The sequence below is a fragment of the Aspergillus pseudodeflectus genome (assembly GCF_044049435.1).
Source record: "Aspergillus pseudodeflectus strain CBS 756.74 chromosome Unknown BJX68scaffold_5, whole genome shotgun sequence".
NCBI lineage: Eukaryota > Fungi > Ascomycota > Eurotiomycetes > Eurotiales > Aspergillaceae > Aspergillus > Aspergillus pseudodeflectus.
Window position 1 is genome coordinate 140,642 of NW_027263781.1, and position 14,193 is coordinate 154,834.

The 14,193-nt window shown below is 50.2% G+C and overlaps 4 protein-coding genes across 4 annotated transcripts; 2 read left to right on the forward strand and 2 right to left on the reverse strand.

Moving 5' to 3' along the window:
• Positions 1 to 22: 22 nt before the first annotated feature.
• On the reverse strand, positions 23 to 3,587 carry BJX68DRAFT_227953 (SacI domain protein). Its single transcript, XM_071038774.1, has 3 exons — positions 3,056 to 3,587; positions 2,220 to 2,974; positions 23 to 2,160 (listed from the first exon to the last, which is right to left on the reverse strand). Exons 1-3 carry the CDS (start codon positions 3,267 to 3,269, stop codon positions 244 to 246), a joined length of 2,886 nt encoding a protein of 961 aa, XP_070903282.1. The 5' UTR covers positions 3,270 to 3,587; the 3' UTR covers positions 23 to 243.
• A 572-nt stretch (positions 3,588 to 4,159) lies between these two features.
• BJX68DRAFT_262667 (DUF803 domain membrane protein) lies at positions 4,160 to 5,651 on the reverse strand (the record flags this gene model as incomplete). Its single annotated transcript, XM_071044498.1, has 7 exons — positions 4,160 to 4,625; positions 4,677 to 4,968; positions 5,015 to 5,175; positions 5,232 to 5,322; positions 5,376 to 5,466; positions 5,564 to 5,589; positions 5,642 to 5,651. 7 exons carry the CDS (start codon positions 5,649 to 5,651, stop codon positions 4,160 to 4,162), a joined length of 1,137 nt encoding a protein of 378 aa, XP_070903283.1.
• Positions 5,652 to 10,823: 5,172 nt separating this feature from the next.
• BJX68DRAFT_227962 (coatomer subunit delta) lies at positions 10,824 to 12,847 on the forward strand. Its single transcript, XM_071038775.1, has 4 exons — positions 10,824 to 10,939; positions 11,000 to 11,443; positions 11,494 to 11,690; positions 11,751 to 12,847. The coding sequence occupies exons 1-4, from the start codon at positions 10,937 to 10,939 to the stop codon at positions 12,655 to 12,657; spliced, it is 1,551 nt and encodes a 516-aa protein (XP_070903284.1). The 5' UTR covers positions 10,824 to 10,936; the 3' UTR covers positions 12,658 to 12,847.
• A 78-nt stretch (positions 12,848 to 12,925) lies between these two features.
• On the forward strand, positions 12,926 to 13,914 carry BJX68DRAFT_227963 (Zn(II)2Cys6 transcription factor domain-containing protein). The gene is made up of 2 exons (XM_071038776.1): positions 12,926 to 13,756; positions 13,819 to 13,914. Exon 1 carries the CDS (start codon positions 13,339 to 13,341, stop codon positions 13,705 to 13,707), a length of 369 nt encoding a protein of 122 aa, XP_070903285.1. The 5' UTR covers positions 12,926 to 13,338; the 3' UTR covers positions 13,708 to 13,756; positions 13,819 to 13,914.
• The last annotated feature ends 279 nt before the right edge of the window (positions 13,915 to 14,193 follow it).

The window sequence follows — 14,193 nt, forward strand, 5'->3', positions numbered from 1 at the left end:
GCCCCTTCCACCGCTATAACAACCCAACTTGAAAGGTCTGCTGATCATTCACTGCAAACCATGTTTTTTACAACATCCAACTCGCAGTACGACGCAGTACCGTAACAAACGGAGACTGGCTCTAATATATTTATAGCGCCACAAGACAAGTCTTGAGATGCAGCTGATCCCAAAGACCGATAAGCGTATTTACAAGCTGGGTAAATGTCGTGTATGCATTCCAAAGTATATGTATGCTCGAGGTCAAGCCCAGACCATCTTCTTGATATCATGCACCAAGTGCTCCAAGTACCCCGTGCGCTTCCGTGCATCAGCCAACGATATAATATCCGCCGACTCGATAACAGAAGGCCGAGGTTCACCCGGCTCCTCCGTCTGTGTCGTCTCGCCAGCCCTCATCGCCCGCTCAATCTCTTCACAGATATTCCGCACCCAATCGGTCTCGCTCACGGTGACGCTCTTACGGCGCTGCGTCTGCGTCACAGAGTTTGACAACGGAAGGGCTTTAAAGGCCATGATGCGGGTCTTTGGCCTTTGCGTGCCCGTGAACCACGAGGCCACGCCTCCTCCTTGATTGTCTAGTGCTTTAGGGTCAACTTCGCTCTGAAGCGAGCGTGTGTTGACTCGGAGGGCGTTGTTGTCGCCCTCGCGGAACTCAACTACCAGTCCGATGTTGCTCTGTTCGTCGGATTGTGCATCCGTCAGGGTTGATGTTATATACGTGCCGTATTTGATTCGGACGATCGAGCGCAGATCGATTCGCTCGAATGAGAGAACTTTGTCAATGTTCCAGTCAAACCGGCAGCTGTAGACCGCAGCGTCTGTGAGTAGCAGCACAGACTCTTCAAAAGGTAGAGTCCTGACGGTGTTTGGTTGCTTGGGGGTAAGCATGGTCCAACCGCCCAAGAACTCCTCGGACTGGTCGCTGATGACAATGCGACAACTTGTGTCGATGGCATTCTGCCTGAGCTTGTGAACTGAGATACCGGGGTCTGCAGTTTGCAACTCTGTCGCAAATTCCGAAAATACCTGTGTGGAGACGTTGCCGAGTAGATAGTCGATGCAGGCCTGCGAGAAGTAGTCGTTGACAATGTTGTTATAGTATCGAGACAAGGTCAGGCCAAAGTCATTCAGAGCTCCGCGGTAGTCGCGTTTCCTGGTTCTGGTATAGTCGCCTTTCAGGGCCGCTGTGGACGAGTACTGCTTCGAGATTGCATCTCCGTTATCCGCCCACAGGATGTTGAACCATCGGGTAGAGGAGTCTCCGCCTAGGTCGATATCGATGCCTTCTTCTTTCAGTTCGCGCTCAAGAGCCCATTGCCCAAAGGCACACTGCGCGACACCTGTGCGGTCGAGACAATCCATGCAATTTGTGCGCACAATGCCCGTCTGACTCTGGAGGATGCTGCCATTGTTCACGATGGTATCCTTGAACTCACCAAGAGTGGTCGCCAATCGGTCAACCAGCCGACTCACATTCTCGAATTTCATCCCTCTGCATTCGTTGTGAAAGTCGAACCACTCGAATCCAATAGGTACATTGTCAATACCGCCGGACTCGTTCAATCTTTGGGCATACCGTTCATACTGCTCTCCTAGCTTGAGTTCAGGAGGGTGCTTATCCACCAGAGACACGGATTGGATCTTTCCATAACGTCGGCTGAGGTTACGAAAGTGCCGCTCGAACGCGAGTTGATTCCTTTCGGTTGAATGGTGGAGAACAGGTACCGGCTTGAAGGAATACGGCGACTGTGAAAAGTACAATGGAATGGATCCGCGGACCTGAAGATATGAATAAGTGTTCTGGGAAGGGTCCCAGTCTGGAACCGATAGGATCTGCTCCGTTTCGACAGTGTTGGCGGAGTTGCCCTCATCATCCACCCCGCGACGGAGATACCGTAGCCCTGGCCGCTTGACTGATCGTCGAGAAATCAAAGTGAGGAGAAAGTTCCGCTTCTCACCGGCTGTTTGCGTAGCTTGAGCTTCCTCTTTCTCACCGAGGATACAGGCTTCATTGAACTGGGTCTCGGAAGTGTCAGAGCTGGGCTTTACAGCCACAGTGAATTCGCTCTGGCCAACGAAGCCCTGTATAAGCGGCAGTACGAACTGGTGTGCATCTGCCGTCACAAAAGGGACCATGAGATTCTTGTTCCAGAAAAACTAGAACAGCTATTAGTTACGAGAAGAGTATTCCGAAAGGGGGGCGGGTGTCTGCCCACCAGCTCATCCGCAACCTTGTGTAGCGGTAGATGCACATTCAGCGCCGAAGGCTGTGCGCTAACAGACCTTGTAAGGTCATAGTCGTAGGAGAAGAAGAAATTGCGCGAGGAGAAGATCAACTTCGTATATCGCAGGAGCTTGGGAAGCAACTCTATGGGTTTGGTCGTTGCAGGTGGCTCTATTTGCTCCTTTGGCGGCACGCCATCGTTTGCTTCAGCTGCAGGTTCGTCCTCGTTGGCGGCAGATGCTGAGCGAGCTGCAACGTTGCTAGTAGTATCGTCTTTCTTCATTTCTACCAGCGGCGTATCCGGCGTGTCCGGGTTCAACTCGGCAGTGCCGAGCCCTGGCAATCCCATGGCCTTTCGCGACAGCCAGTTGGCGGCGAAGCGGCCAAATCGCGGCCTCTTACCCATCACAGTTTCCGTGACGTTACTGCTTATGCTGTCAGTTCTAGTGTGAGGCCTTTCCCGCACCGGCGAAGTCGGTGCGGTACTGACGTCCACCTCTCCGTCTTCGGTCTCTGTATCAGATACGTCTGTAGCTTCCGAGGATGTGTCGGTGTCGTCACTATCCTCCCCCCCTTGGAGAAGGCTCTCCTTCGCTTGGCTAATCGCATGGCTGGCATCAGCATGAGACGAGGTTGGGATGACGGCGACATTTGCGATGGTATAGACCGGCTTGCCCTGAATCTGAGCCACCTGCTGCCGCTGGGTGATTGTGATTAGGAACGAATATGACGCAACCGATAAAAGGCCTACAATAAATGGAGCGCAAGGCGCAATCAGAATCGGTATCCTAAAAGGACATCCCTCGAATAGGTTCTATCACGACTTACCAACAAGGCCGTATGTCTCCAAGCCTGCATAATCCTTCCTCTCGTTCAAATCAGTTGCGGGGGCCGAACAGGACGAGATGCGGTTTGTTTTGTAGTCGATACGGATCGACGAGGACTCATTATTCGCGTTATAGCGCACTCCGTTCCCGGTCGATTGCAGAATCAGTCCGTCGACTGCTGCAAAGATGGCTACCTTTCGAAGCAAGCTAGGCATCTTGTCAGCATGTTAGTTGGCCGTTTACACGTGTGCTGCCTTTTCGCTGTAAAATTCCCAAAGGTGGGGAATGCCCGTAATCGCACAGGCAAGCAGAACCCAAGCGCCCAGTTCAGTCAGTGGCTCGACCAGTACACCGGAGGGGCGAGAGTGAGTTCGACTATGTTATCATGTACATTGTCCATGCTGAGATCGAAGGTGATGCCTCGACGAATAGAGGAATCTTGGTCTGATCATGGGGCTGCGTTGTGTCATGTCCCCACTCGGCTGCTGGATCCTACGCAGGAAGCCGAACCGCAAAAAGATCTAACTTTTCCGTAAAACCAGGCAGTGGCAGCTATTTTCAGTGTAAATCCCACAAGTCATCCAGTGCGCTGCTACAATAGCCCCTATTCCTTACCTAGATAGGTATTGGGCTTGCCTTTTGAGTCAGTGCGACTCGACGGGATCATCCATGTATGACGTAATCTCAGAGCAAATGCTTTGAATCTATTTCAAAATTGACATCGACGCAGAGAGGTATATACATTTCAAATCCAGATCACAAGCACGAACGCCTGCGTTTTTGCCCAATCCGTGGTGAAAAAAAAGTCATACCGAAAAGCATCCCCGCATTTCCGATTAGTCGGCGTCAGTTGGCCGCTGCTCTGAATTCGGCCGTGCAGTTTCTTCCGTTCTTGGAAGGATATAAAAGTACAGTGTGCCCGAGTGGTGTCACACCAAGTTGGGCTAAACAGTCAACGGTACGCGTAATATATCGCGACGAGGTTCTAGAAATGTAGAAGAGTAAGGAAATAGCAAACAGGGGGGAACAAAAAGGAAATTGGCGTAACAACTGTCGTAAATAAAGCTAGCACAGCCAGCGGGACAGCTGTGCAAATCATGTCATGCTATTGATCATCGTGTTTCTTCCGTGTATGGTCCTGGCTTCGTTTGAATGTAGGACCAGGTTCTCCGTCACTCTCTTCAGTCAACTCTGACAAGCCGAAATTTTGGCTTTCGATATCGTAAGAGCGGATAAGCCCTTCGCGATCTGCATTTCCGTTTAAGAATGCAATGCTGGAGGAGCTGCGGCGGTGCGGATCGGTGCTTCTGCGAGCCTGCATTGAGCGGCGTGTCTGGTAGCCCGAGATGCCATCTGTCGGTACTCCCTCGTCATCAAATTTGGAGTTTAGCGCAACCCCGTCCGGATCGTGTCGGGAGATGTTGAGAAGATATACTCCGGAGAAGATGATAAGGAAGCCGCAAAGTAACGAAATGGTACTGACAGCGTCGGTCGTGTTGAATCCTTTGAACAGGATAAAGGAGGCGCATAGCGTGGCAGTGGTAAACGTGACATAATATAGGGGGTTGACACTGGCAAAGTTTGTTAGCACGACTCGGTCTTCTGATGGTAAAACCACCCACATTGAGGTCGAGAATTCGTTCAACGCCTTGTTGATATAGTTCATCTGCGTGAGAATGCAAAAGACGGTAACGATTAGGAAAACATATGTAGAGGCATGCGTGAACTGGTTGTTGCCACCCAAGGTGAGTTTGAGGGCGATTCCGAAAGCCTTGACCGACATGACGGATACAGAGCCAACGGTCGAGCAGATCGAGATGAAGATCAGCGGGTTCTTCTTTCCGTACACGGGCGCAACTCGGTAGATCATAACAGTTGAAAAGATCGCGACGGCAAGGCAGTAAACCAGAAAACCTATCCAGGTTAGTACAGATTGAGTCTTATCCGGCTGGGAACATACCAGGCTGAAGCGCATATTGCAGAATTTCGTCGATCGTCTCAACTGGCTTGTCCGGGGGCGCATGCAGAACAATGACAACTGATCCAAGTAGACACATTGCGCAGCCCAGTTTTCCCAAGACACCAAGTCTCTCCTTTAGGAAATAGGAACCTAAGACAGCACTTGTGCCGTGTCAGTGAACCGGCCAGATCTTGCATTGAAGATCAAGAATTCCTACCCAATCAGGACACTAAGTGCACCCAAAGGCGTGACCAATATAGCGGGCGCAAATGCGTAAGCGGCGAAATTGGCGGCTTCTCCAATGGCCACTGTGATAATGTCAGCCTCCTCCTCATTGTTTGTATTACTGTTGGTCCCGTACAAATACTGGTGCCAGCCCACCACGTAGGGCTCTTGAGGTATGAGAACCCTTCTCCTTCAAACCCATGTCGTTCGGAAGCATGATTCAAACCCTGGCATCATTAGTCGGGGTTATGCGGTTATGTGCGCCGGGCGACATCGTCGACAGGCTGAAGGAAGGGAGGAAGGCTTATCGGGAAATCAACGCACCATTTTAGTGATGACAAAACTTGTGCCTAAGACTTGTCAGTGCCGTTGCAAGACGCGAGTGAATCAATGAGCTCTTACCGATAGCCATTGTAGAAAGAATGGCCAACAAAAGGCCGATATACCTGTTCACCGAAGCGTCCGATCAGTATGCGTCGGCCGGAGCTGAAAGAGGCGAATTAATGTATACTTGTCTGAAATCATTGTCGTCGTGTTCTGAGCGAATTGCTCTTCCTGGAATTGAACCTCCAATGCTAGCAGTAGTCGAAGAAAGAAGAACGGATTGGCGCAGGAAGTCGCGGGACAACAACGGGGTCGGCTGAAAGGCTGGCGACTTAGGTAGTAGCCAAGCGTATTGAGGTGCGCCAACAAACACAAGACGGCTCTGTCGGAACGAGGGCGATAATCGTATAGCAAGGGCAGTAGTAGTGGAAGCTGAAAGGAATGTAGCGGCTGAATAACCCGCAGCCTATGAAGGATAAAATAGCACAGTTGAACTCTGGGGGACGTTTGGACGTTGTTTGGAAGGAGAGATCTCGAACTCGATTCGGACGCTGGCTGCGGCCGGCACTACTGCTGCTCTCGTGCGGTGGGGTTTGCTGGGGGACTGGATCTGGACGCGTAAGTGGCCGAAGCGAACGAAGGCGGCAAATCCAAGTACTATGTCCGTCACAGATCTCCAGACTCAAAAGAAGGGGAAGAATTCGCGATGCAGAAAAGAGAACTTGAAAGAGGGACGGAAGAACGAGTGACCAAGGGTTGAGCAAAAAAGTCTGGTGAAGCGCAAGTCTCAAAAGGTCATCTGGCAAACTTTGGAGGGTCGCACCACTAATAAAACTGTTTGTCTGGGCTGCTGGATGCCTAGGCAAGTCATAATTCTTGACAGGAATAGCACCTGCTAATATGACAATCTTCGCCAACTGGTCTCTTAAATCTGTACGGTGTAATGACTACTACTATGCAATGATAGACTCGATAATAATGTTAATGGCTAGGAAAAATTATAAACGAAAGATTCTGCCTTTCACATAACTTGTCTACTTGTCCTCATACTCTGGAGTAGGTCTCTCCAGAATGAAAGGGCGGCGGCGATGTCTGGCACTTAAGCAGTTTGTCTCAGGCGAGTTTGGATCCCTTGGCTTCTCGACCCCTTGGAACCAGAAAGGCCAAGTTGACCGATCGGCGTTTCAACATTAGAAACTAGGAATAGTCGGACGCCTTGAGTCTTGATGATGGAGGCTGAGCAGCGCCTCATCTCCTTTCCGTGGCCCGATGCAAATTGTCGAGTTTCTGATCCTTATCAGAAATTGGAGGACCATGAATCTCGATCTTTTGGGACTCCACAGTCCAGACGCCCACCTCAACTCGGACCGCATGCGGTTAGACAGAGCAATTTACTCACATGAACTGCATAAAATATAGTACCGTCCAAGCATCCATGATGCTTTCATTGAACTTCAATATGTAGCTGTTACCCCTTCCAAATCTGCATCCCGCTCACATGGCAATACAGACTCAGTCTAATTCTACAACCAGCGTATACATTAGCTAGCGTATAAGCTGGTCTTTAAGAAACAGTATAGTCAGTCTATAAATTGGTTGCTCATTTTGTTTTCTTGGTTGCTTGCTGAGGTCTTCTTGGCTCTTTCTAGGTATCTATGCTCGCTCAGCAGCATCAGCTAGCTGACCATGTGGCATGTAGTTTGTTGCTTGCTGAGGCTTCGTTCCCCCGTTTCACAAGCCACAGGCACGCAGTTCTTTTCAGAGAAATAAGATGAGAATCTATCAAAGCATACAAACTTCCAACAACTCTAGAGGCCACATCAATCAACCAGAGGTCCTCGTGGCAATGATATTAGTTCGATCATCCGACGTATAATACAGTAAGAAGCACTTCTTCCGAAGGGCGAGTGTTCAGTGAACTCTTTTAAGAGCTGGATAACAATATCGAGTAAACCGTCCGTGACCCCGCGTCCTTAAGGCCGCCAGACAGCAGACCGACTCAAATACTCCATTTACACCACCAGAGCGCCGATCCCAAGGTATCACAAACACCAAAGTGACAAGAAATGGAAAAAGAAGAAAAACAGAAAGCGCCACTGGGATTGGGTATAACAAAAACACAAATGGCGGGGGGCTGGCGCGTAATATTCTGAGCTCATTGCTATTGTCGAGGGTACAAACCTGGAGTTGCACGCCGCGACTGGGATGTCCCGGGCGAGCAGAAAGTGGAGGGATACCTAGAAGAGTACGCCTCTCGGCATTAAGAAGGTGGCTTGATGGATACGTACCTGGCACAATAAAATTGGCCGCAAGCCGGAAACTTGGGGGGTAAACCGCTCACGAGAGTTCGAAAACGTAAATCAAGACATGCTTTATCACCACCATGAGGTAAAAGGCTGAACTTTGTTAGGTATCGTCTGGACAGGTCCCTTGAAAGTCGCTGCGGCAATGAGGCATTTGCAGAAAGGGCGGAATAAAAAAAATCATAGCAAGGCAGGCGGAGGAAGCTTATGAAGAGCGAGACCGCTTGGCTTCTGGCGTTGGGCTTTCAGGCAAATCAAGCTCGTCCTCAGGCTCACGGGTACGTTTAACAGAAACGTGGCTGGGTGATGCGGTAATATTCTCCTCATCAAAATCATCGTGGTCCTCTTCGAAGCCTAGGTTCAGATAGTCTTCATCGTCAAAAGGCAAATCGGCCGCCTCGTTTTCATCTGCAGGTAAACCGGGTGTATGCTCATCATTTTCACCAAGCCCCTCCCGTTCATCTGCGTCTCCAGTCTGATCAATCTCCACATCGGCCTTGGAGTCGTTGCCAGCGCTCTCCAAGAGGTCTTCTGCCGTACCTAGTGAGTGACCTAGCAGGGGCGGGGCTTCCTGAGGCTCTAAAGTCGATGGTGAGACTTTCAAGAGAGATTCTGTTTCCTTGTTGCTGTCTTGAGTCTGCAGTTTGTTCACAGAAACAGCCTCATTGTCTCGTAAAGCATCATCACCACTGATATCCTCTGATATATGGGACTCGTGATAGTTCCGTTCCAGGTCCTGGTATTCTTCCGTAGGCTCCTCGGAGAAGTTGTCTGTATGACCTCGAACGACTTGTTCCTCGCTATCAAGAAATTCAATAGCGTCTACCTGCACTTCTTCCTCGTGCTGAGTTGCATCGTCGTGATAGTAATACTCATCTTCATTGGTCTCACCATAATAAGGGTCAGTGGCCTCGTCTCCTGCTCCTGATTGCTCTTCCGGCATATCGGTCGGAGGTAATGGCTCAACTGTGCCAGTAGACTCGGTATTCTGCTCCTCTATATCATGGGACCCAACGCGAGACGAATCATTGTCGACCGAGGGGTTTCCTTCGGTATCCGCTTCATGGACTGTGGTGGCAACAACATCGTGTTCCACATTCTCGGCGGTCCCCGCTGCTGGCTCGGTTTTTTCAGGGTTAGACACATCCTGGCTTCCGAGAGTAGACCTTGTTTCATGAGCCTCATCTGCTTCATTATCCGGGGTATCCAGGGTATCCTGGGGCTCTTGTGGGTATGGCTCCTGGGCAGTTTCGTTCAGTTCCGCAGAGTCACCATCCGCTTCATCGGGGTAGGTTTCCCAAGGTTGAATCTCAGACAGTCCCTTTCCTTCGCTTGCAGCTAGGAAAAGGTCTGATAATTCCGCGGTGATGGTTAGTTTCGTGCCAAGTGTAAGATACAGGGCTTCCGATCCCTCGACGCCATCGTTGTGGCATAGTTGCAGATACACGTCTACAATCTGTTTCAATGTAATCTTATCCGTTTCTCGAGAATCCTAGAGGAGTTCAGTTAGTGAGTGATTTAGACAGAGTGAATATTGGGTTTGGTAGCCCACCTCGCTTATTTGAATGTTCAAAGGTTCAATATCCACAACCAACACCTCATTTTCATGGATGTGGTCTTGCAGTACTTCACGACAGGACTCGAACAACTTTTCAAAGGATCCGTATGCGAGACCCTCGTTTTCAAGGAAGAACGTCTCGGTGGAGTCTCCTTCTCTGGGTGGGAACAGCGACATCTCGTTTTCCTGGTAGTAGACTTTGACTGGATGTAGAGGTGGATACTCCGACGACTTGTGCTCTTGTTCGGCTTCTTTGTACGTTTGTTCAGAGAGTTGTTGCTCTCCATGTGAATGCACATTCGGGTCATCAAAGGTTGTTTGAGCCGGCTCTGAATCATCTTCCTCCTTTTCGGCGTTTAACGGTTTCTCGAAACCATCTGGACGAGGGCCGTCACACGTCGTCTCTACCTCCCCTTGTTCCCCCTGAATGTGGTGAGTGGCAAGTTCCTCTGTATATCCAACTTCTGACCGGGTGGTTTCCGGCTCCGGCTCGTCGGCTTGTTGTTGCTCTTTGGTATCATCGACCGCGTGCTCTTGGTAATGCTGTTCGCCGGTCTCAATTTCACTTAGATGCTTCACTTCTGTTTCAAACGAAGGCTCGTTGGCGCCATCCTCATCGACAACCTCGTCGTTTGTCGAAGTGTCCGCCGCGGTCGACTGCTGGTTCTCTGAATGTCCAAGCAAAGTCGGTACCTCTTGTTCATGTTCCGGAACAGGCGCATCGATATCCTCGTCATATTCGTCCTCCAGCATTTCTGCTTCATATGGCTTTCCTTCTTCATCCTGCATCTCAAGATTTTGATTCGTTTCGCGATATTCATCGGCATCTATCATCGATGGCTCGGCCGTATCATCAACCATATCCTCATCAGGAGAATCATCATGATTGTAATTTCCGCTGTGAGAGTTGTCCATGTATTCATCCGCTGCTGTCATGTCCTTGTCTGGGTTGGAAGCCTGATCCTCCATAACATCAATATCGATCTCGAAATCGTCAGCATGACCGGGGTACGGAGACGCCATCTCCATAGAATCCTCCACCAAGGGAGCTTCCATGGTGGAAAAAGGAAAAGTTGATGCGGTTGTCATGGCATGAAGTAAAAAGACGCGTCGGGAAGTTTTCAAGTGGCGTTTCAGCCCAACGAACGTCGTCGCTGTTGCGACCAAGGAAGTCCGTGTTCAAGAACCCAAGGTAGTCTTGTGTGTGAAAAGTGGAAGAAAGAAAAGATCCTACTACTCCAGTGTAGGGAGGTGACTGCTGATGGCTTTGCACGACAGGAGGCAACTCTTTGAAGGTTGTGTTTCAGTGGTAAGCGAGGGGATAGCGCGGCGCACGGGCCAACGGGGGCCGAAGAGAACAGCAATGCTCAAGCCTGAGGTCAACTTACCTCCGCCGCAGGTAGAATATCTCCAGAGTCACGACGTCCCTGGCTTCCTCCCTCAACGTTCTCATTACTTGAACTATTTCAGCTGCAATTCCCCTCCCGTGGACCTTCTCCTCCGTTTTTAACCATGGTGAGCCCAATCTTTTGCTTCCATTTGTTTCAGTTATGCTTACCGGTCCGCACAATATAGGTCATCCTCGCAGCTTCAATATGCACCCGCGGGGGCAAAGCAGTTCTTTCACGCCAGTTCCGAGAAATCGCCCGCTCCCGAATCGAAGCTCTACTCGCGTCTTTCCCAAAGCTTGCGGACTCGGGCACACAGCATACGACTGTTGAGCAAGACAATGTCCGCTTTGTCTACCAACCTCTAGACGAGTTATACATTGTCCTAATAACGAATCGCCAATCGAACATCCTGCAAGACATTGATAGTCTTCACCTATTCGCACAAGTCACCACCAGTATCTGCAAGAGTCTAGATGAGCGAGAAATCCTCCGCAATGCCTTCGAATTGCTGAGCGCATATGACGAATTGGTGACCCTCGGGTATAGGGAAAACTTGTCGCTCACCCAGATCAAGACGTTCCTGGAGATGGAGAGTCACGAGGAGAGGATTCAAGAAATTATAGAGAGGGTGATTGCCGCTCCCAACTCAGACCTCGACGGGATGCTAATTCGTCGCAGAACAAAGAACTCGAAGCGAGCGAGGAACGCAAGAGAAAGGCCAAGCAGCTGGAGATGCAACGCAAAGAGGCTGCTCGCAATGCACGAAGCGTGGCTCCTCGAACTCCTTCCTACCCTGTCTATACTCCTCCCTCGCGCCCGGCCGTGCCGGACACATACGACAGCTATGAAGCGGAGAAAAAGAAGACTTTTGCCAAGTGCGTCTCCTCCCTTCCACCGTCACTAATTGCTCCCTCTAACATCTACCGTCTTTCTAGGCCGTTGCCCACCCGCGGAAAAGGAATGCAGTTGGGTAAGAAGTCAAAGACTACAGACATATACGAAAAAGTTCGCGGCGATTTGGGCCCAGAAGCGGAAGAGGCGAGCCCCCTGGTGACTCCACAAGCATCAACACCAGTTGTTGACATGGTTTCTTCCGCTCGTGCTTCACTCTCTACGGACCGGGAACCTATTCATATCACAATTGCCGAGACTATTTCGGCTTCGCTCACTCGTGATGGCGCCCTCAAGTCTTTCGAGGTCAAGGGTGACCTTCAACTTCGCATCACCGACCCTGCCTTCACCAAGCTCAAACTTGATCTACTGGCGAACCCTACTCACGGTGCGCAATTCCGCACACATCCAAACGTTGACAAGGCTGTGTTCAGCAATTCCTCCGTCATCCAGCTCAAGGATACCTCCAAGAGGTTCCCAGCTAACAATTCAATTGGCGTCCTCCGCTGGCGCGTGGCGGGCTCTGGATCCGACAGCGCCGATGTCCTTCCAATCACATTTACGGTCTGGGTCAACAAGGGCTCAGACTCAACCACAGTGACCGTGGAATATGAGCTTACGGGCTCCCATAGCCTTCGAGATGTTGTTGTGACAATCCCTTATGGCACAACGGAGCCAGCGGTATCCAGTTTCGACGCGGTTTATGAGGTCTCGGGAGATAGTCTCGACTGGAATATTGGGAACGTGGACGAGGACAACGCCACGGGCAGCTTCGAGTTCGAATCTACTGGAGATGACGAGAACGAGTTCTTCCCTATGACAGTGCAATTCTCAAAACCCAACCCATTCGTCGAGGTTGACGTGACCGACATCTCTCTACTAGACGAAGGTGAAAGCACAGGATTCTCAAAGGACGTCAGGAGCGTCGCCGAAGGCTACCTAATTGAATAGTCGCCGCCTTCGGGTGCACCAAGTACTAATGACGTTCGGACCGCCCTTCCTTTGTATTCGATTACTACAATAATCTGCGTTTTATCCTGTTTTACAAGACCTTGATCGAATAATGGTATCTCATTTTAAAGTCTAATCTTCCAAAGTCCTCCATCAAGAGAGCAGCTGATTGACTTGTGCTAATGACTCCGATGTCGGGTCTTATTCTTGCAAAGCTACCTTCAACCTGGCTTGCCTACCTACTTAAGCTTCTGCCATTGCACGCGAGCAGCAATAATGACGTTTACCACGGCGTCCACGTGTCTGGGTTTTTAGGTTTGCGACGTTAAACTCCCGCTGGTCGTTACGGGTCCATTGCCACTGGCACTCTCAAAGCTTCACTAACAAAGTTGCACGTGTTCTAGTTTGCAATGACCGACTTGAAAAGTCAACAAAGCCTAACGTCCCGGGCCGCGCATATCTTTTGGACATCACTCCCTCAGCTCTTGCCTTTTTCCTTCTGCCAACAGCGTTCAGTCTTGCTTCTCCGTGTTTCCAAGCGATTTGCCAGGAATAGGACACATTCTCTTTCTTCTTCCATACTCACCTACCCCTGTATCGACTATTATCTGTCAACTTAGCCGCCGCGCAACAGTGTCGAGAGCGTGAACTTTGGTCTTTGCCGGGATTTTTGATCTACACATGCGTCCTCTGAATAGAGGTTGGCCTATCACTAAATCCTTTGCTTCACAATTTATTCTCGACCCACTTGGTCACTGTGCCGGTGTGCCCAGCATGGGCTGGCCAAACAGGCCCGGGTCACGGCAACCGCCATCTCAGCCTCCATCTCTTCAAGCAACATCCCAAGAGACACCTCAAGCGTCGCCACAAACGGTATCTCCAGGTAGCTTGTTCTCCGCTGAAGGCAGGGCTCCACTTTCAAGGACTTTTACTGGCGAACGATACTATTCCTCAGAAACGAACCACCGTTCACATTGCAGCCGTGCCTGTGACTCGTGCAGGAACAGGAAAATCAAGTGTAGTGGTGAGTATAGTGGCTGTGGCAAGTGACCAATGGGATCTGCACTTATTCAGATGGCAAAAGGGAAATAAATAAAAGGTACATCACCCGTGCGGGAATGCTATCGTTACTTTTGCTAATATTGGTGGCTTTTCTTACAGGTGCACAGCCGATCGCGAAGAGAAGTCTCAGTTTATGGACAGATGGAATTATTCTATATGCTCTGGCAATAATATATCCGTGGAAGAGCAAGATACCCGTGCCTGGCTTGCGGTCTGGACCCCGACATACATCCATGTTGACTTTCGCCCATATCAAAACAGGAAAACCTTGGAGCAGAGCACGAAGAGGGACCAACAGCCAAAAAACAAAGACTCGATAAAATGGCTACCACCGAGGACTTTGAGATCAAGGGGCCATCGGATTCATTGGTGGTAGTTCAGAGATCACTTACTTGCAGCGGCTGATCAAAAGAGCTCGGAATCTGTGGTGACCTGAATTCTTCTAATGGGGCAAACTATCATATTGAATACCGA